Source organism: Myodes glareolus, chromosome 5 (assembly GCF_982192425.1).
Source record: "Myodes glareolus chromosome 5, mMyoGla1.1, whole genome shotgun sequence".
In the NCBI taxonomy this organism is placed as follows: Eukaryota; Metazoa; Chordata; class Mammalia; order Rodentia; family Cricetidae; genus Myodes; species Myodes glareolus.
Genome location: NC_142030.1, coordinates 26,687,363 through 26,708,584, shown reverse-complemented (window position 1 = coordinate 26,708,584; position 21,222 = coordinate 26,687,363). Strand labels below are relative to the sequence as shown.

Genomic DNA, 21,222 nt, shown 5'->3' with positions numbered 1-21,222 from the left:
GAGTTTGGTCACTCATTCAGCGTGGAACCTTTTATCTGCTTGTAGAGCATTCACCAACAGCCATTTTCAAGGCTAGTTCACAGTATCCTGCTCAGTTTTCCATGTCTTAGTAATCTCCATTCACCACTTATTCCTACTGACTTTGAGTTACTTGTGGGAGAAAAGGAGATGCTTGAACGGATTTCCTAATGGACCTATTTTTACCACCTCCAGAAAGGGGTTCTATTTTTGTCTACTTACGGGGATGTTCACTGTTGTGACTAAGATGGTGACATGGTTAAGTCAGGTATTTTCTGGAATGAGGCAACCAAGGTTCTTTATCTATTGCAAGGACAGTGTCTTGTGACACTCTTACTTGGAAAGTTGACAAGAGAGTCCTGGAGTCCAGTTGTGTGAAGTGGCCTTTCTGAAACCCTTTTCTCCTCCTATAGTGTGGTAGAAGAGGAGACACGGCGATCCCAGCAGGCTGCTCGAGATAAACAGAGTCCCAGCCAAGCCAATGGCTGCAGCGACCAGAGGCCCATCGACATCCTGGAGATGCTTAGCAGAGCCAAGGATGAGTATGAGAGGGTAAGGCTCTCTGGGTGCTGACCAGGGAATACCAAAGGAGAGAGAGCATCCTGCTGGAGTCTCAGAGATGGGCAGCGTCACTCCAGTGCCCGCAGCAGTCCTTAGTTTAGAAAAGAACAGGGTCTACAAGATCAAACCTAACAGACTGAGGACAGTCTGCCTCCCTCCGAGTACGTGGTTAGAGAGGAAATCATACAATTCATTCTCTGTTCCCGTGGTCATCATAGCATTACTGTGGAGAAGATGGTCATGGAGGGTGGAGGCTGGTGCTCAGCGGGTATCTCAGGGAAAGCGTCACAGCGCCTCCTCCTGCAGTCCTGTTCAGTGCTAGATGGCCTTGGGGATTTATGTGGATTTTTGAAAACAGTCTGGTAATTTGTGCCCCTTAATAGTAAATGGCACGTTTGTGTTCTGTAATTGAGCCTATCGTTTGGAATTTTACCCAAATGTGTTTCTAAAATTCGGTGTTATCTATCTCTTGTTTGAAGGTGTGACTTTTTTCTTTCTTTCTTTCTTTTTGGGGAGGTGGGGGGTGATTTGGGAATATTTTGTCTCCTAGTTGTTTTTTGTTTTGATTTTTTTTGAGACTGGGTCTCACCACGTAGTCGTGACTGGCACAGAACTTCTTTGTAGACTAGGCTGTCCTTGAACTCACAGAGATCCACCTACCTTTGCCTTCCAGTGCTGGGTTTAAAGGTGTGTGCCATCACATCTAGCTGTCTGTTTAGTTTTACTTTTGTTTTGTTTTGTTTTTCTTTTGGTTTAGGTTTTACTTTTCGAGACAACATTTCTGTGTGTAGCCCTGACTGTCCTGGAACTCTGTAGACCAGGCTGGCCTCTAACTCAGAGATCCACCAGGCTCTGCCTCCCATGTGCTGAAATCAAAGGCATGCACCACCACCAACTGGCTAAATCATGATTGTTAAAAAAAATCAAATAAAAATAAAATTTGGGGTTTGTTTATTTTTTTTGTTACTGTCGTCTGGCTTGGTCCAAAGGTTAACTAATTTTCCATAGATCTCGTCTCAGAATCCCTTGTGCAGTTCTCGTTAGCTGATCATTACTGCCTGAATGGTAACTGGTCACAGTCCCTTTAAGACAGAAACTATACTGCCGAGTAGGGCAGATGTTGCGAGAAGTGGCCTTGGTTTACATCTCTGCTGAGAAGCAAAAGAACACAAAAGGAAAGAAGTCTTTTTTAAATCTTTTAGCACTTTTCCTGGAGTCGAGCATTCTCTCTACTCCTGCACCCAATCCCTAGACACTAGGAACACTAGTGTCAAGTGCACAATCCGAAAATCTGATACAGTTTCTGTTTTCAATTACTGCAAAAGCAAATCATACAGAAAGCATCTTCTATTAAAAAAAAAAATGCTGGAATACATAAGATGTTATCCAAAGTTAGGTTCAAATGAAATGCTTGAAGATTTGTTAAATCTTTAACATTTTACTTCTAGGGTTCTTTTTGTTTTTAAAGACTGTAAATAAGCAGAGCTTCCTTAATAAAATCTCTGCTTTCTGCCTTGTTTGCCTGTTTTGACATACGGAGCTGCTACTAGAAATGACTCTGGATCTTAGTGTGTGAATGACTCTTCCCCAGCAGCACGGAGGCAGACGGTCTCCTGTGTCTTCTTAGTAGACTTGAGAGAGTGGCAGCCAAGGGCAGGAAGGATAGGCAAAGCCTCAGGTTTAATGAGATTCACTTTCAATTCTAAATCCTCACTGTTCAGTCAGTTTATAGAAGATAATCATCTCTTCCCCTCCGCTTTTTGTAGGGTCTCAGTCTAACCCAGGCTGGCCTCAAACAAGTGATCCTTCTGACTCAGCCTCCTGACTGTTGAAATCACACTGCACACTACCACAGCAGCACAAATATTTCATGTAATGAAAGACAGCTAAAACCACTGAATTTATAGCTAGCCCAGTTTGCATTGCTTCTAGCCACAGGACATAATCCTGGATTTTGATTCCTTTTTCCAAGTTTTGTGAGAAAAAAATTTAAGAACAGTATTTTTAATTGTTCTTAAATGTAGGAATACCATTATTTTTCCCAGGCAAACAATTCATAATGCTATAGAAAACAAGTAGTAAACAAAAGGAAGGGAATGTAGTAATTCTGCCAGCTAGAAATAATCATTGATAATTCTTGTATCCTTCCAAAATTCTGTCCAAGTGTGTAGTTTGTTTATGTATGTTAGGATTTTTTTGTTTGTTTTTCAAGACGGTTTCTCTGTGTAGTCATGGCTGTCCTAAAATTTACTCTATAGACCAGGCTGGCCTCGAACTCACAGAGATCTGCTTTCCTATGCCTCCACATTGCTGGGATTAAAGGAGTGAACTACCACTCCCAGATGGAACTTTACATAAACAATATCCTAGATTTCTCTTTATGCCTTTTTTGGTTTTTCAAGATAGGGTTTCTCCGTGTAGCCTGCTCTGTAGACCAGGCTGGCCTAGAACTCAATAGAGAATCTGCCTGCCTCTGCCTCCCAAGTGCTTGAATTAAAGATATGGGCCACCACTGCCTGCCTTAAGTCTTGTTCTTAAGACCTCAGCAATACAGACCTGTAACTAAATCACTATATATCACATTAATCTTCTCCTAAGATTAATTACTTGAAATAGAATTAATAAATCAGAAGATTTTTCGTTAGGCGAGGCTCCAGACTCATTGTGTAGCCAAGGAAGACCTTGGACTTCTGCTCCCAGTTCCCAAGTGTTATAACTACAGGCATGTGCCACTACACCCCGTTTGTCATACTGGGGATTGAACCTCCTCAAAGATTTTACGGAATATTATAAAAATTATCCTTCAACACATTTGTTTGTGATTGGACATATCTCCTACTAAATTTTATGGCTGGTGGCCATCTTCAACGCAGAAAATGGACTTTGAGCAAAGACCTTATACAGGTGCTTCAGATCAGCTGGCTACTAAGGTGCCCACGAGGTACCCCTGGGTCTGAGCATTGTACCTTCTGCTTTGAAGTGTTTCTTAGGGGCAGCATTATGTTCCTGAGTGACTGATGAAGGCCCTGTTAGATTAAAATATTTCATGGCCTTTTACAGACCGTTTTCACCTTACCTCAGATGGGTGACACAGGTTGAATGTGTTCTGGAAGTAGGCAAAGTAACGCATGCCTCTGATCCCAAGGAGGCAGAGACTGAAGGTCAGGGCTCAGGACCAGCTTTAGTTACTTAGTAAGTTTCAGGCTAGTCTGATGTTCTGAAATAATATGAGAATTATCATTTGAATAGGAGAAATGCAACATTCTATCTATTCAGTTAATATTTGAGTCCCTAGTCCTCTGTTGAGCATGTTTCTGAAAAGTATAATATCAAGAAAATTAACTTTTATTTTTCTTGTTAGAATTGTTCTGTTGTGTGGTGAAGTTTGGAGATGTTTCTTGTTTTGCTGTTTGTTTTTATTGTTATCCTGACATAGACAGTACTTAACAAAAGCTGGAACAAATCTCTAAAGTGTGACTTAGGTTTCCAAAATATCATAACTGCATGGCCATCAGTGGTCATCTTTAAGGATTCTTGTGTATGTTGCATTGCCTTGTGTTTATTTTTCAGTATTGGGATTTGAACCCAGGACCAACCAAAGATTCTTTTTAATAACAAAATATTTTCACTTGCAGCATCACTGTTTTTGGCTTTGGTTATTTGAGACAGGGTTTCTCTATGTAACATCCTTATGTGTCCTGGAACTTGCTTTGTAAGCCAGGCTGGCCTCGAGCTCACAGACATCTGCCTGCCTGTGAGTGCTGGAATCAAAAGAGTGCACCACCATGCCCAGTGCAACGTCACTTTTAGCAAGTTCAAATTTAAGTGGTATTGAAATGGATTGGGGTGTCCATATGCATACACGTCCATATAAAATGAATTTTAACCAAACTGTAGCATCTAATTCAAAATTCAGCTCAGACTGGTTTGTACATCTAAATGGAAAGAAACATCAGGCTGATCCCTAGTTCTGGAAGGATGGCAGTACAGTGCTTGTTACGCAAGCATGAGGACCTGAGCTGGACCCCCAGCTGTGCTTTGGGTTCAGGACAGTGCTGGGGGGAAGAGACTAGAGGATCTCTGCGACTTGGTGGCTGTCCAGCATAGCAGAGTCTGTGAGCATGACACCTGAGGACATCCAGCGTCAACCCCAGCTTCATAGATACACATTTGCACCCAAAAACCACATGTACATGCACAAGAAAAAACTAAGTCGAGTGTGGTTGTCACACCTGTAATCTCAGAACATTAGGAGACTGAGGCAAAAAGACCATGAATTCAAAGTCAATCGGAAATGAGGGAAGGGAAGGAGAGGGAGGGAGGAAGGAAGGGAACTTTTAGAAGAAAACAATATTTGCCAATTATACCCTGATTTGTCTTTGCCTGGGCATCTGCTCTAGTGAGATGAAACTCGTCTGCACAGTTATTCAAGCTGTGTTCATGACTGACTGGGGAGATGTTGCAGTGTGTCAGACAGTTTAGTGTACAGTGTGAGGACAAGTGTTTGATTCCCATCACCCCCATAAAAAAGCATGTCATGTCAGCCTGTACCCTCAACAGGTACAGATGGGATGGAGGAACAGAGGCTTCAGAATTTTGACTTAAAAATTAAGGATTTGCTGGCCAACCTGTTTTGCCAAAACAGTGAGACCAGAGTGAGCCCAGGTTCATTGTGAGAGGGAGTGACCCAAGATCCTCCTCTGGCTTCCTTCTGCACAGGTGTTCACCCATGTCCATACGCGTGATTGCTACACATAGACAGACAGCTTTTAAAATTGAAAGTGTGCTGGAGAGGTGGTTCAGTGGTCAAGAGCACCCATTCTTACAGAAGAGCAACTGGTTCAGTTACATACATACATGTAGACAAAACACTCATACACGTAAAATAAAAATCTTTAAAGGTGAAAATAATCCAGATGTTGTATGCTTGGCATTTGAAAAGGAACGAGCTGTTGGTAATATAAATTAGCTTGCATGAACCTTAAAGGCATTATGCCATGTGTCAGAAGCCAGTGCTGTGCTTGTATTCCATTCTACTTTATTTTTTGTAAACACTACTATTTATTTATTATGTATACAGTGTTCTGTCTGTCTGTATGTCTGCAGGCCAGAAGAGGGCACCAGACCCCATTACAGATGATTGTGAGCCACCATGTGGTTGCTGGGAATTGAACTCAGGACCTTTGGAAGAGCAGGCAATGCTCTTAACCACTGAGCCATCTCTCCAGCCCTCTAGTCTACTTTATGTAGCATTTCTAAATGACAAAGCCATGGCAGAGAACAAACTGCTGGTTTCTTGGCGTGCTCAGGGGCATGATCTCAGCGGGCTGTCAGAGGGGGCATGCAGGTCGAGCTATGGCTCCCAACAGTTAAGGGTGTCCTGTGTAACTTAAATTATGGAAAAATCTGGTAGGAAAATGACATCTTTTTCTTAAAATGAGTAATTAAAACCAAAATGGTTGGAGCTACCATACAGAGACATAGATTCTTCACTTTATAGAAATTTTATAGAAGTTATAAGAATTACTAGAAACATTATGGGGTTTTTTGCTTGTTTTTTAATTAAGGAATTTTTTGATAACTTCAAATGTAAACCAAATTTTAGACAGCAGTCCTTTTTCAGATGATAGACTTTTTCTTTTAATTCTTTTCCAAGAATCAGATGGGCGGCTCAAATATCTCCAGCCCTGGGTTACAGCCAAGCACTCAGCTCTCCAATCTGGGAAGCACCGAGACTCTAGAAGAGACACCCTCTGGGTTACACGATAAGGTTTGTACAGCTGAAGTCCTGACCTTGTCAAAGTAACAAAGCAGTGACATTTTAGGATTTGAACCACCGTGCAAGCTTGGTTCATCACTTGTCTGTCAGATCATATGTGTGACATCATAATGACATGTCCCCAGCTCCTTTCCCAGGCCCATGAAACTCTCATCTGGACCGTGCAGCAGCCTCCTTTCTAGTCCCCTGGCTTTGTTCTTGACACTGCCTCCTTTCTCTGTGCTCAGCCAGAGAGCGGGATGAGCCTGCTAAAGCCTAGCTTTCGTACCTCTGCTTTTACAGCTTCCCATGGGGTCCTGTCTCACTTATAGTAATGGCCCACAAGACTCTGCCTGGCATCTGCCTGTGCCTCCAGTTCTGTCATCTCCTTGCCCACCTAGTCCCCGTCTCGTTACAGCACTCTGACCCATGTGCATTTGGAGGGCACAACCACCTCAAATGCCATTCTTTAGACTCCACCTACCTTTTTATTTTATTGTTTTGTTTTATTGTTTGGTTTTCGGAGACAGGGTTTCTTTGTGTAGCCCTAGCTGTCCTGGAACTCCACAGATTGGCCTCAAACTCACATAGATCCTCCTGTTTCTGCCTCTCGCACACTAGAATCAAAGACACGCACCACCACCTGGCTCATTTTATGTTGTAAGCAGAGTTTCTCCTTAGCTCACCATGGCTGACTAGGCTAGCCAGTAAGTCCCTGTGACCCCACCTGTGACCCCACCCGTGCCTCCACCTGCCTAACACTGGGCTTACAAGCACAAAACTGAGCAAAAAACTCCCAAATGTGAAGGCTGTGTAGGCTGTATAGCAAGACTTTGTCTCAAAAACATGAAATAAAGTAAAACTGTATCTTTTTTTCAGCTACAACTAAGGAATTATAAAATATTGAGATTTGGATTTTGTCAAAAGGTGTGTGATTGTATAAAACAATTAAATCCTTCCTCTGCCCTACACAGAAAGACTGTTCTGTTAGTAACACTGCCATCTAGTGCTGGGTAGAGATGGTGCTGCCAAACTCTGGTATTGAGTCCCATTTCATGAGAGCTGCTGAGGGGATTTAGGTCAGTGCAGTGCTGGCCATGCACGCATGAAGGCCAGAGTGTGGGTCCAGCATCCACACGAAAGCTGAGCTTGCTGGTGCGCTGAAGAGGCAGACAGAGACAGGCTTCTGGAGCTCGGGGGCAGCCGCCCTGGCTGAATAGACCTGGTTCCTGGGGGACGATGTCGGACATCGACTTCTGTCCTCCACAAACATGCACGTTACCTACGTGTGCACATGTGCACATGTGCTTGTCTGTATACCACAAATACAACTCACAAAAAATGCATTTCAATTTCATAATACACTTGTTAAATTCTCTTGGTCATCTTTCTTTAGTTTTTTTCATGTGATTTAATTATTCTTATTCTTTAACATAGAAATATGACTTCTTACCTGAAATTTCTACAGAGTAGCCCAAATACTTCATTTTCCAAAATAGAAAGATCTAAATGTGGTGTATATACATAACAGTATGATTTTATAATCTACATTAATTTGCATTAATGAATATGAATATTGTTTTCCATTACTTTCCTTTGGTTTTGTTTAAGTTAACTTGGGCTGGATTGGATTAGATCGTAGGGGATAGTTTCATCTAGCTAGAACGCATTAGGTAGCTCCTCCCCACTGTCCCCTGGGTTCTCTGTACAGCTGTGCTCCACTCCCAGCTCGGTGGGGAGGACATTGTTTGGAGTTTTTGTTTTATTTGATTTGGTCTTGGTTTTGGTCCAGTGTGAAACACCCTGTAGGCTACTTACCTTAAATTCAGACTAGTTAATTCTTCTACCTCCACTCGCCATCCAGGGTTACAGGCACAAGCTACCACATCCAAGTTCTTATCACACAATCTTGAAAAATGTTTTTATCATAAAGAATTTTTTTAATTACTGGACATTGAGCAATCAGGAAGCTGAAACATAATTGTTGAAAACTCAAGGCCAGCCTGGATACATCCCCAAAAGAGTATAAACAACCCAAGATCTAAAGTGTACATAGCTTGGTAGTAGAGCCGTGGAATAGTTATCACATATGGTTATGTGATGGTTATGTAATTTTCATCTTTACAATTCTGTAAATTTTCCAGTTAGTACTCAGGAATTTAACTTTGATAATTTTTATTTAGAATTTGGGCTCTAGAGAAGTAAAAATATGAGGAAATTGAGCCATGTGAGTTATTATTATTCCTTTTTACTTCTACAATTTAAAAAGACATTTTGATGTAGCCTCACTGTGTAAGAGATCTTTCAGAGTTCGAGGCCAGCCTGATCTGCATAGTGAGTTCCAGGACAGTCAGGGCAGTAGAGAAACCCTGTCTCAAAATAAAACTACTCCAGATTCAGAATCTCACTTTAACTTTAAGAGCACAGCAAAAAGAGGAATAAAGAATACCCTCTGCACACGCACGTACTGGAGCAGGGTCCCCACCAAGTTCCTCCCCTAGCTCCAGTCTTCAGTGTGGATGGATGGTTCCCCTCCTCTTTAGTAGTCTGGAATTTGAGGCCATGGAGCAGAAAAGGCCTCATAATAATGGGTAAGGTTGTTTTGGGTATTTAGGTTCCTGCAGTTCAATGCTAGCTTTTTGTGAAGAACAGTAAAAATTAATTTCTTAGAATTTGGTCCCCTTTCTTGCTGGCATCATGTCCCGGTATGTTAATAACAATGGGCACTTAGGCACAGGGAGCTTTGTTGTGATACAAGTGCCCCTTAACTGTAGCTAAATTCACCAAGGGGAACAAAGTAAGCTAAACTATTGCCTGGAACTCCACAGTACAGACTTTGTTATGAGCAGATTTCTATCCTTGAACTTGGAGAGCCTTTGGTGGGTGCTGTTTGAATCCTTCTGCATCCTAGGTCACCCCAGGCATTGTTTTTACACTCTCTCCTTGCTTCTACATATTTCTATGTAATGAAAAAGAATTTTGGTTACAGTTGTTCACAGAGAGTTCTTCCATTGTGTTGTTTGATTTTACTTTTCAGTCTGCTTCATCTGGGCACAAGCACCTGACAGTAGAAGAGTTGTTTGGAACCTCTTTGCCAAAGGAGCAGCCAGCAGTCATGGGTCTAGAGTCAGAAGACGTGGAGAAGCTGCCCGGAGATACAGCGCAGAAAGAGCCCAGCTCATTCCTCCCATTTTCCTTTGAGCAGTCAGGGGGAGCACCTCAGTCTGAAAACCGGGGTGTCCATTCTGGCGCTCGCCACACAGTCCAGCCTGAAGCCACCACCCCGGTGCTCATCACTCCAGCCTCCATTGCACAGGCAGGTGAAAAGCATACCCCAAGCTACACAGTCCCACTGAGCCCTGTCCTCAGTCCCACTCTGCCAGCCGAAGCTCCTGCCGCACAGCTTGCCCACTTACCTCGGAATAGTACCTTAATGCAAGCAGTGAAGACCGCACCTCGGCAGAGGTCTCCACTCCTAAACCAGCCAGTCCCTGAGCTCAGCCACAGCAGTCTGATTGCTAGCCAGAGCCCCTTCAGAGCCCCAGGGAGCCTGTCGAGCACAGCTGGCACGCCCCTCCCAAGTGTTGATCTGCTCCAGAAACTCAGGTTGACCCCACAGCATGACCAAATACAGGCACAGCCGCTTGGAAAAGGTGCAGTGGCACCCAACTTTTCTTCAGCAGCTGGCCAGCTGGCCACCCCTGAGAGCTTCATAGAGCCTCCCTCTAAGACAGCAGCAGCAAGAGCAGCAACCTCAGCCTCCCTGAGCAACATGGTGCTTGCTCCAGCCCTTCAGGTAATGGCAGAAAGGAGTGAAGGGATTAAACTGCTAGAGCCTTGGTTTTAAGTGATGTGACACAGTTATGTGCGTGTGTGTGTGTGTGTGTGTTATTTTGTACACTAGCCACCCCCACCCCTCCACTGCCCATGGTCAGTAGTAACTGAATTTCCTATGGGAACAAACCTGGGGGAGTTAGAATTGAGAGATGAATAAATTGTGAGTTAAGGAGTTTGAGTTTTGTTCTCAGACCTTGGAAGGCACTGAAACATTCTGAATGAAATATGCCTTGTTGGAAATGGCAGAAACAGGAGTCAGGCCATGCGTTACAGAACAAGCTGACAGTCACTTGGGTCTGAGCAGTAGGGGCCTGGGTTGGGCAGTGTGGAGAAGGGTTTTTTTTTTTAATGTCCAGTAAGTGAGGCTTCATGGTAGAGTGCTGTAGAGGGGAAAGGAGCCGAGTTTGTGTGAGTGGTGCCTGGTCACAGCCAGAAGGGAGTGGAGCGGCTGCTCTGTGACTGCTGGCTGCCTTTCCGCTTTTGGGTCTGACTGCATCAACTGGGAGGAGCATTCTTCTGTAGGGTAGGGTTGTGTCGGGAGGAAGGATCCTGCTCTTTTCCTTTGCGGTGATAAAATACTAGAAGAAGGATGGGGAAGGAAGTTTACTTTGATTTCTGATTGCAGAGGGAAAAGGTCTGTCCCAAGGCTCAGTTAATCTGGAAGCTCAGGCGGTGCCTTCTCCACGATCAGCCCTAAAAGACAGCATAACACTCTTGCATGCTGCCCAGCAGAAACCACTTACATATGTGTAAATACTCACTTAAATGGGAATAACTGATTTTAAGATCTTGTTTTTGTCTGGTATAGTGGCACATGCCTTTAGTCTCAGTAGGCAATCTGTGATTTCAAGTCCAGCCTGGTCTACATAACTGGACCAGCCAGGGCTATCCTGTCTCAAAACAAAAGACAAGACGTTGGTCTACATTGAGTTGTCTTGTGTTTGCTATGCAGAGCTATTTCTTTCCCAGAGGCCCTGACAGCGCACCAGCTAGAGTAAGAAAGCTGAGGCAGGAGTCTCCAATTGGAGACCAGCCTGAACTGCCCTGTCACAAAGGAAATAAAGGAAATAAACAATAAAAGGGAAATTCTCTTTCCCTCTCACGGAACTGAGGATTTAAAATGTGACTTAGGATGAAGGCTGTTTAGTGCCATCTATCCAAGTTCAAACAACCTTTGAAGACATTGGGACTGGGAACATAGTAGCAGAGCGACTTGTCTGTCATGTGCAAGGTTCTGACTTCAGCTTGCAGCACTGCAGGGAAAATACAGTTTTAATCATTTGATCTCTACACGCTCAACAATAGGCCTGGGCCATCACCAGCTTTCACAGGAGATGCATGGTGACACAAACCTTTAATACCTGCACTTGAAACTCAGTCTCCCAAAAAAAAAAAACCCACATATGTGCCAGGTGGCAGTGGCTCACACCCTTAATCCCAGCACTCAAGAAGCAGAGGCAGGCAGATCTCTGTGAGTTTGAGGCCAGCCTGCACTTGAGACTACAAACCCCAGAACTGAGGTTATGGTCACTAGTACAGTCTGCCTGTTTTGCGAGCCCTGAGTTCAGCCCCCACCACACTTTTTAGAGCCACCTGAAAGGGTCTGCCAGCGCATCTTCCCAGAGGACTCCACGGGTCCTCAGCCCAAAGCTCTCATGGTGGAGAGGAGTCCTTGGTTGTATTATCAACAAGTTTCTCTCAGCCTCTGAACTATTCCCTGTTGATAAGTAAGATTTGTCACCACTAACTAACAAAACTTGCTCTGTCTGTTCTTTTTCCATTAAACATTTCAGTCTATGCAGCAAAACCAGGATCCTGAAGTATTTGCCCAGCCTAAGGTGTTGCCCAGCACCGTCCCGGTAAGGATCCCGCCGTGTGCGTGTGCGTGTGCGTGTGCGTGTGTGTGTGTGTGTGTGTGTGTGTGTGTGTGTGTGTGTGTGTACACATACATGTGCATACATGTGTGGAGGGCCAGTGCCGACTTTAGATGTCTTCCTTAGTTCTTCTCCACTTCATGTGCTGAGCCAGGGCTTCTGGTTGAACCTAACCAAGTTGCTGCCCCCACTTCCTGTGCACTGAGATTGCAGGTGGGCCACCACAGCCATCCAGATTTGTTTACACGTTTCTAGGGATCCAAACTCAGGTCCTCTCAAGCTAACCTAAAGCAGGCATAGCAAGCACTTCACCATTTCCCTAGCCCTGGGACTTCCTTTTCTCTGAAGAACTCCCACCACTTGTGAAAGCTGAGACGCTCAAGCTCCGACCTGTCGAGGGTCCCTGCTAGAACTGAGGTGCTTAGCCTTCCAGACCTGTTAACTCTACGGAGATGTCAGCATTGACTGCAGCAGGCAGGTCAGCCATTGGCTGGGTACTGGGCACCATATCAACCTTGACCTGGAAAGGCAGCGAGTCCCTGCAGACAGCCACTGTGCTGCTACAGTCCCTCACTGCTGATGGCAAAGCCTCCTAGGCCTGCACGCTTCACCCCTTTCCAACACTGTCCTGGTTTTGACACGTGCTGTCCACCAACCCTGAAAGACACAGTTCTGCTGTGTGGCTTGCTCGCCTGGTGCTGAGCCTGTACCCTCTCCTGGATTCAGAAGTTCACCTCTGTCTGCTTTAGGAAAGCTTGTCCTCTTGTGGTCATCAGGAGATGTTCCCAGCCCAGTTTTATAGCAAAATCAAAGAGCTGGAGAGTTGACTGAGCAGTTACTGAGCACCACTGGTGCTCTCTTTTCTGAGGATCTAGCTGTAGTTCCCAGCATGCACTGGCAGCTGTCACTCTAATTCCAGAGAATCCATCACCCTCTTCTAGCTTCTCTGGGCACTACATGCACATGATACAGGCATACATGCAGGCAAAACACCCATACACATAAAAGGAAAAGCACACATAAAATCTTTTTGTTTTCCTTCTTTTAATTGTTTTTAATTGAGCTATATATTTTTTTCTCCACTCCCCTCTCTTCCTTTCCCCTCCCCTTCTATCCTCTCCCATGGTTCCCATGCTCCCAATTTACTCAGGAGATTTTGCCTTTTTCTTTTTTTAAAAAAAAATATTTATTTATTATGTATACAATATTCTGTCTCTGTGTATGCCTCATTACAGATGGTTGTGAGCCACCATGTGGTTGCTGGGAATTGAACTCAGGACCTTTGAAAGAGCAGGCAATACTCTTAACCACTAAGCCATCTCTCCAGCCCAGATTTTGCCTTTTTTCTACTTCCCATGTAGATTAGATCCATATATGTCTCTCTTAGGGTCTTTGTTGTCTAGATTCTCTGAGATTGTGAATTATAGGCTGGTTTTCTTTGTTTTATGTTTAAAAGCCACTTATGAGTGAGTACATATGATAATTGTCTTTCTGGGTCTGGGTTATCTCACTCAATATGATGTTTTCTAGATCCATCCATTTGCTCGCAAATTTCAAGATCTCATTTTTTCTGCTGTGTAGTACTCCATTGTGTAAATGTACCACATATTTCTTATCCATTCTTCAGTTGAGGGGCATTTAGGTTGTTTCCAGGTTCTGGCTGTGACAAACAATGCTGCTGTGAACATAGTTGAGCACATGTCCTTGTGGCATGATTGAGCATCCTTAGGGTATATACTCAAAAGTGGTATTTCTGGGTCTTGAGATAGGTTCTTGTTTCCTAATTTTCTGAGAAACCGCCATACTGAAATCCAAAGCGGCTGTATCGGTTTGCACTCCCACCAGCAACGCAGAAGTGTTCCCTTTCCCCACAACCTCTCCAGCATAAGTTGTCCTCCATGTTTTTGATCTTGGCCATTCTTACAGGTATAAGATGGAATCTCAGAGTTGTTTTGATTTGCATTTCTCTGATGGCTAAGGATGTTGAGCATTTCCTTAAGTGCCTTTCAGCCATTTTCGATTACTCTATTGAGAGTTCTCTGTTCAGGTCTATACCCCATTTTTTTTATTGGATTATTTGTTCTTTTGATGACCAGTTTCTTGAGTTCTTTGTATATTTTGGAGATCAGCCCTCTGTCTGATGTGGGGTTGGTGAAGATCTTTTCCCATTCTGTAGGCTGCTATTTTGTCTTGTTGACCATGTCCTTTGCTTTACAGAAGCTTCTCAGTTTCAGGAGGTCCTATTTATTAATTGTCTCAGTGTCTATGCTGCTGGGGTTATATTTAAGAAGTGGTCTCCTGTGCCAGTGTGTTCGAGTGTGCTTTCCACTTTCTCCTCTGTGAGGTTCAGGCTCATGTAAAGTCTTAAGGAAAGGCAGACAGTGGCTCAGATAAGAATCCTCAAATTCAAATGGTGGAAAGTGAAGACCAAGCCAAGGCTGTCCTCTGACTTCCATCCCTGCTCCATGGAGCTCACAGTGGAGTACAGGGATTTTAAAAAGAGATTAGGAATATGGGACACCTCTTTAATCCTGCACTTGGGAGATAAAATTCTGGGCCAGTCTCATCTACATTGTGAGTTCCGAGGTAGCAAAGGCTGTAGAGTGAGGCCTCCTCAAAAAGAAAAACGAGGATCTAAGAGTTTAGTGTTTAGCTCTGCTCTGCGCCAGTCTCGTGCTACTAGCTCTGCCGTCACGTCGCTGGCGTGGGCTTGGACGCCTGCTCCCGCTGCAGTGCGAAGTGACTGCTGCTCTGTTCCTCCACAGATGGCGGGCCCTCCGCTGGCTGCTGCAGCAACCACAGCAGTGTCCTCTGTCCTGCTGTCCCCCAGTGTGTTCCAGCAGACAGTTCCGAGGGCCACAGACCTAGAGCGGAAAGCTAGTTCTCCCTCCCCGCTCACTGTTGGGACACCGGAAAGTCAGAGAAAGCCTTCCATTATTCTCAGCAAGTCTCAGCTCCAGGACACACTGATACATCTAATAAAGGTATGGTGGGTGTCAGCTTAGTTTCTAATTTTGTATCTCAGCAAAAGTACAAATTCAGATGGCTGCCTGGGAGAAAGCTCGCTCTTTCGGGGTGCTCCTGGTGGGGTGCTGACTGTAAACTCCAAGACTGTCACTGCCATTGGCTGCGTTTGGGGAGTTAGCTGCACCCGTCATGTTTGTGTCCTCCTAAGTTGTCAGCGAGTCAGTCAGTTCTGAAGAGGTAGCTGACACTGTGTCTCCCCCTTTCCCGTGTCTTCCAGAACGACTCTAGCTTCCTCAGTACACTTCACGAAGTCTACTTGCAGATGTTGACCAAGAACAAAGACAACCACAACGTATGACTGGAGTACAGTCCGTGTGAAGGTGGAGGGCACACCTCAGAAACAAGCAGGCGTCTCCTGGGCCATCTGACTAGAACATGGAGCTTTGAGAAGCCTGAGTATGAGCCTTTGAGAGAGCCTTGGTCCTTAAGGATGTTTTCTAGAACATTCTCAGTGATGATGGAGGTTTCACTGTGAAGCATCACCAGCAGACCTTTGTTTGACAAAAACAACAAAGCAGACCATTGTGTTGAGTTCCGTGGGTGTGTGTGGAAGGAGGAGCCACCAGCCTTGCAACAGAGCTCAGTGGAGCCCATGCCCTTCCTCCACTTCTGGCCCTACAAGCTCTGAACTGAATGTCAGCTCCACAAAGTAGCTTCAAGTTTTAAGGATCAGAATTTAAGTTGATTCTTTAGAAGGTATTGTTCAAGTGAAGTATGTTTTCTATGAGCACCCCGCTTGGGCCTTAAAACTTCTGGGATTTCTTTGTGTTTCGTTAAGTGTTCCTGGTCCGGCCGTGCACAAACGCCAGCGAAGCACGGCTGTTTGGATAGGGCCCGGCTGGGCTCTGGTGGAGGAGACACAAAACCTCGGAAGCAGAGTCTGGGGCTGCCAAGATTCAAGTCCTACAAGAAGGCTCAACTTTTAGTAAACTCTCCAGTGGTTTGGAAGTGTCAAGTTTGTGTGTGAAGCACAGCCTTATTTTCCTTTTCTGTCTAAACAGTTAAAGTTATTGTTGATTGTTTCCTTAACGCTTTGACTTAAGGACCAGTGGACCGATCTGACAAGCCATTCTGGTTCCATTCCTCCAGTGTGCTGAGAGCAGTTTTAAAGCTATGCAGGAAAGGGAGCTGCACTCACACTGCCCTTCCTTTGTGTGGAAGACGAGGCAGAGAGCACGCGTGAGCCGCCGAGCCTCCCCAGTGTATCCTAGGCTGGGAGCTCTTCCAGCCCGTGGGCGACTGTGAAGACGCTTTGTGATGCTGCTATTGATCTGCCATGGTTTCTATTTATTCTTTTATGGCATGTAATGGTGTTTAGTAATATTTTAATGTAGAATTTGATTATTTCAGCAATAGTAATTTTGAGATATTCTTTGAATGAAAAGTGTCTGTTTCTATGATACAGGTCATTTTGTAGTATTAACCAATTAAGATGCACTGCTTACTTTCCTGAGCACTATTTAATGATGGGTAAGAACCCAGTTGGCTCAACCAGCTAGCATAAGGATTCGCTGTGAATAATGCAGACAGGCGCGACAGTTCCGCGGGAGTAGTCGCTCAAGCTTTAATGGGAACTCAAATCAAAGGCTCATCAATTTCTTTCTAGCTGAAATTTTAGATAATTACTTATTGATTACTTATTTTAGTTTGGTCTTAGTTTTTTAGCCTAGAGACTCCTTGGATCAGCTCCTGCTGATCTCCACATGCTTCCTGGACAGTGTTTCTGCGTCTTGGTCCACTGTCTCCTCTTGCTGTCTACCCAGTTTTGTGTGCAGTGTGCAGAATTCAGGGAAGCCTACTTTTTCGTACTCAATTAGGGATAGTTTGTTTTCATGATAGTGTATAAATTTAGCAACCAAAAATTAATTGTTCATATGTCATCTAAGGAAGATAAAGTTTAGTGAGATGATGTGTTGCTGACAGTAGGAGGTGCTGGTCAAGGGACCACAGGGCTGTGCTAGTGAAGGGAACACTCTGTAGGTGTGATCGCCCTGGGTGTGGCTGCAGTGCACTTCAGTGAACGTGAGTCAGCATCCTCCTTCCAGGAGGAGTTTGAGTTTAGCCGATGCTTTTGAGTGTGTGTGATACCAGAGTGAAGAGTGGGTGCCTAGAGAGCATCTGCAGTCAGATCTGCTACTTTTCCACTGAATCCCAGGAATGACTAAGACAAACCTGAAGTAGAATCTCCTAGAAGGCTTCCTCAGTGTAAACATAAACTTGTAAGTGCCGAAGTGATGGAGACTTGAAAAGGGTAAACCTATTTCAACTCTCAGATTTACATATTCCAAGCATTTACTTCAAATTCAGAAGCCAGAAGTTCCGGTTCATGATTACTAGGATGTCAGGCCAGAATGAATCCCCAGAAAGTCAGGCCAAGCCTGGGTAGTTGCAGTTGGATGAGCCTGGCCTCAAAGTCAGCTCCATTGCCTTATTCCTCATTCAGGCGTACGATCGAGAAACTCTACTAGCGTAGCTTGCGTGTTTACAGTGTCTTTGCTGGAACCTTAGCTGAATTAAAAGGGACATTGGAGATGCTTCTTGCTAGGTTGGCAGAGTCTAGGAGACCGCATTTAGGCCACTCTGTCCGTCTGTGTACACATCCCATCCCTCACCCCTAGAGTCAAAGGGTCTGGGACAAGCAGCCCAGAGTTTGGAGTACAGCGTGTCTGGGGTGTCACCAATGAGTGACTGCTCGTATTTTTGTTGTAGTTAATGTCATGTCTTTGAGTGGATGCACACCCCAGCCGACCCCACCCCAGTCCAGTCCCTCTCAGACAACCTTGTTCCCAGTTATACACCTTTCCTGGGCCCCATGACACTTGTCACTTGATCTACTTGACTTTGAGTCCTAAGTCTCAAGTGACCATGACCATCAGTATCAGGAGAGACACCCCCTGCAATCTCCGTATGGACTGTCCAGTTTGCCCTGGACAGTGGTGTTTCTTGCAAGGCCTTGGCCCAGGCTTGGCTTAGATACCAATGACCAGATTTTGCATGTGTGAGCATTGGTTCTGTTTGTTCTCAATCTTCTAGTGGGAATTATAAACACTACTGAACCCACTAGTAAGTAGTCTTTTGAAACCATGCAGCTTTATTGTTCTCCTTCCCCAAAGAACATTGTTTGGAGTTTTCTCATTTCGGTAGTAGAGGCCATAACTGCCATTGAGATACTAACGACGCAAAGGAAACTGAAGGTGCCTCACTGCTTACAAAGCAGACTTAGCCATCGCGCTGTACCGTGGAGGGAAGAGAAGGACTGGGCACAGCAGGACCCTGTGAGTGGCAAGGACTGAGGGGCCATGGCCTAAGTCCTGTGTCCTTCGGCACATCTACTGTGGACCATGTGTTGGTTCTTGCCTGCCTTTGGTTTTCTTCCGTTGTGTTCAGAGCATCTAAAACCAACAGTGCCCTGTTTTCAAGAATCCCATGTTTGGGTCTAAGCAGAACTCCTTACAGTAGACTTCAAAGGCCATGCCTGAGAGATTTCCACAAGCAGCCAGGGCCTCAAGGAGCCTGCTGGGATTTTGGTTTGGGGTTATTTTGCTTTGTTGTCTTTTCTTCAAGTTTCAGCAGGCGAGATGTGCAATGTTTCACATGGATTCAGATTCAACGTCATTCTTTAAAATGCTGCATTGCAATATCGATCACTTGGAAGTGGGAAAAATGCAAAGTGTGTTTCCCTTTGATCTGTGAATCCTTAGGGAGCGAGTTAGCGCACGTGCCGTGAGTGGTCCTTCCTCATACTGCTTTGGCCATGTGGCTCTCATGACTTTCCATTGTACCAGGTTCTCAGCTCTTTCGAGGAGACGAGAAGCCCTGCTCCACCGTGAAGCTTCTGTTCCATGAGCGCAATGCCACCTCATTAACCTTTTTAGTGGTGTGGATTTTATACCATCTGTGTATGTTTGCAAATATTAAGTTATTACATGTTTTAAAATGAGCATTTTTCATCCTAAATTTTATATGTTTGCAAATATATTTTTTTAATAAAATTTCAAAACCAAGTTTTAGCACCTACTAAAAATTCCAATTGTGTTTTTATTTAATTTGTATAAATAGGAACTGTTGAATGAGTTGTACCTTGCCAGAGCCCTGTACTGCTCAGGTAGTATAAGGGCAGGGAACAAAATCAAGACAAGCCATGTATACCTGTTTCAGCTTCTATTCTTCCAGAAGTCCGGCCATCAGAAGACAGGCACAGGTGTGTGATGTGGGGCTGAGCTTTGTGGCTAAGTGCCTGCTCCACAGGCGTACAGGCTTGAGTTCAGACCCTCAGCAACTGTGCGGGAGAGGCAGAAACAGCTGGATCCTGGGAAGTCACTGTAACCCTTTCAACGGCTCCAGGGTCAGTGAGAGACCCTGCCTCAAAAGAATAAAGTAGAAAAGTGATTTAGAGAACATGGTGTCAACCTCTGGCCCCGAGAAGTGCCCACAGGCATCCTTACACACGCACACACCACACAACACACCACACGTGTCTATACCGGAAGAGGTTTAGTGTGCCACATGACCACATTACAACATATTCCACTTAGATCTGAACTGACTTTCTTTGTAACTAGAATTCTGCAATGTTTCCTCTTTTTAAAAAAAAAAAAAATTAGTTTTATTTTTAATTCAACCCAGGGCTATGTGTGTGCTAAACGTATACTCCAGTGCTGAACCACACTTCCACTTCCTAGGAAGTTGGTCTTTATAGCAGAAAATGAAAAATTAATTTGGTTACTCTTCTTCATAGAGATTAGAGCAGATGGCCTTCCTAATCATGCCAGCTACAACTGGCCTCATGGGAACTGTCAAAGACTAATACATTCTTAAAAATACTTTGTGCGTTGGGGCATGACATAAAGAGAATGAAGGTGACAGCTGAGTGAAGAAAACATTGTATCTGACAGGAGTCCTGTCCGGAACTCTGCAGGCATAGTGGCGCACCTGGGTCCCAGCACGCAGCAAGTGGGATGAGTTCCAGGCCATCCTTGTGTGCATAGCAAAATCAGTCTGGGCTGTATAAATGAAACCTGTCTCGGGAAGGCAGAGGCGGGAAGATTCATGAATCCAAAGGGACCAACCTTAGCTACATAGTAAGAACCTGCTTTGTTCTACTTTTCTTAGAAAGCCTTTCTTTACTCCACCCCCTCCCTGATAAATTATTGGGTATTGTAGGTTCTTGGGTCATTCATGTTGCTGCTAGTCATTAGCAGGTTGTAGATGCAGCTTTGCTAGAGCACTTACCTCACATACTCGCAGCCACACACCTTGTACGAGTTCCATCCCCAGTCCCACCTCATATAAAGAGATCGCTTGCTGCAGAAGGAGTAGAAGTTCAAGTTCACCCCAGACTCTCGAGCTCAAGACGCTGCAGGCTAGGCTGTGAACTCAGGAGATGGTCCAGTTGGTAAGGCGCCTGCTGCACAAACAAGGGACCTGGATTCAGAGCCCCATCGCCCATCAAGAGCCTATGGCTGCATCCCTGGCAGTGAGTGGGGATGGTGGCGGGCGGAGACAGGTCTCTAGAACTAGCCAACCTAACCAGATTGATGAGGTTGAGTGAGAGACCCTGTCTCAAAGTCACAAGGAGAACCAGCCATGTGGTTCAGTGGGTAAAGCACCTGCAGTCACGCTCAATGACCTGTGGTTTAAACCCTGGACTCTCGTGGTGGGAAGAAAAGTAACGCCTGTCTGTCCTCTGACCTCTACATGTGTCATACCCACATACGCAAATAAGGGTGTGGAATTTTTTTAATTGAAGTGGACAGTGATTGAGAAAGACAGTGTCAACCTCTAGCCTCCACACATATGATAGCACACTGTACACACACACACACACACACACCTAGGTAGGAGTTGAGGTCACTGGTTTTTCCAGAATTGTGTGAGAACCTAAATCCACCAGAATCTGAATAAGCTGGAGAACTTTGTATGAACGAGGCAAGGTCGGGGACTTGTGAGTCTTTCGCTCACGGTGGCAGATGTCGGCTCATGGACGAGGTGCTGCTGGAAGGAGTGATTGGTCTAGAGAGGCTGGAGCTGTGCGGTCGTGTAGGGCGAGGTGAAGGCGGGGAGTGCAAGAGGCAGTCGTGGGGCTGGGGAGATGCCCCCGAGCCCACAGAGATGCCAGGTGGGTGTGGTTGCCCCTCCTGTAATTCC

At 44.9% G+C, this 21,222-nt stretch overlaps 1 protein-coding gene across 2 annotated transcripts in view; it reads left to right on the top strand.

Annotated features, from left to right (window-relative positions):
• The window catches only part of Dcp1a (decapping mRNA 1A), a 53,848-nt gene extending 34,749 nt beyond the window's left edge, over positions 1 to 19,099 (top strand). The window contains exons 5-10 of one of the 2 annotated variants that reach the window (XM_048421278.3): positions 432 to 570; positions 6,236 to 6,349; positions 9,375 to 10,133; positions 11,968 to 12,033; positions 14,814 to 15,032; positions 15,293 to 19,099. In XM_048421278.3, the coding sequence (XP_048277235.3) occupies positions 432 to 570; positions 6,236 to 6,349; positions 9,375 to 10,133; positions 11,968 to 12,033; positions 14,814 to 15,032; positions 15,293 to 15,373 (1,378 nt within the window). In that variant the 3' untranslated portion in view covers positions 15,374 to 19,099. The remainder of the gene's footprint in view (positions 1 to 431; positions 571 to 6,235; positions 6,350 to 9,374; positions 10,134 to 11,967; positions 12,034 to 14,813; positions 15,033 to 15,292) is intronic. The other variant, XM_048421279.3, reaches the window with a different exon arrangement.
• The last annotated feature ends 2,123 nt before the right edge of the window (positions 19,100 to 21,222 follow it).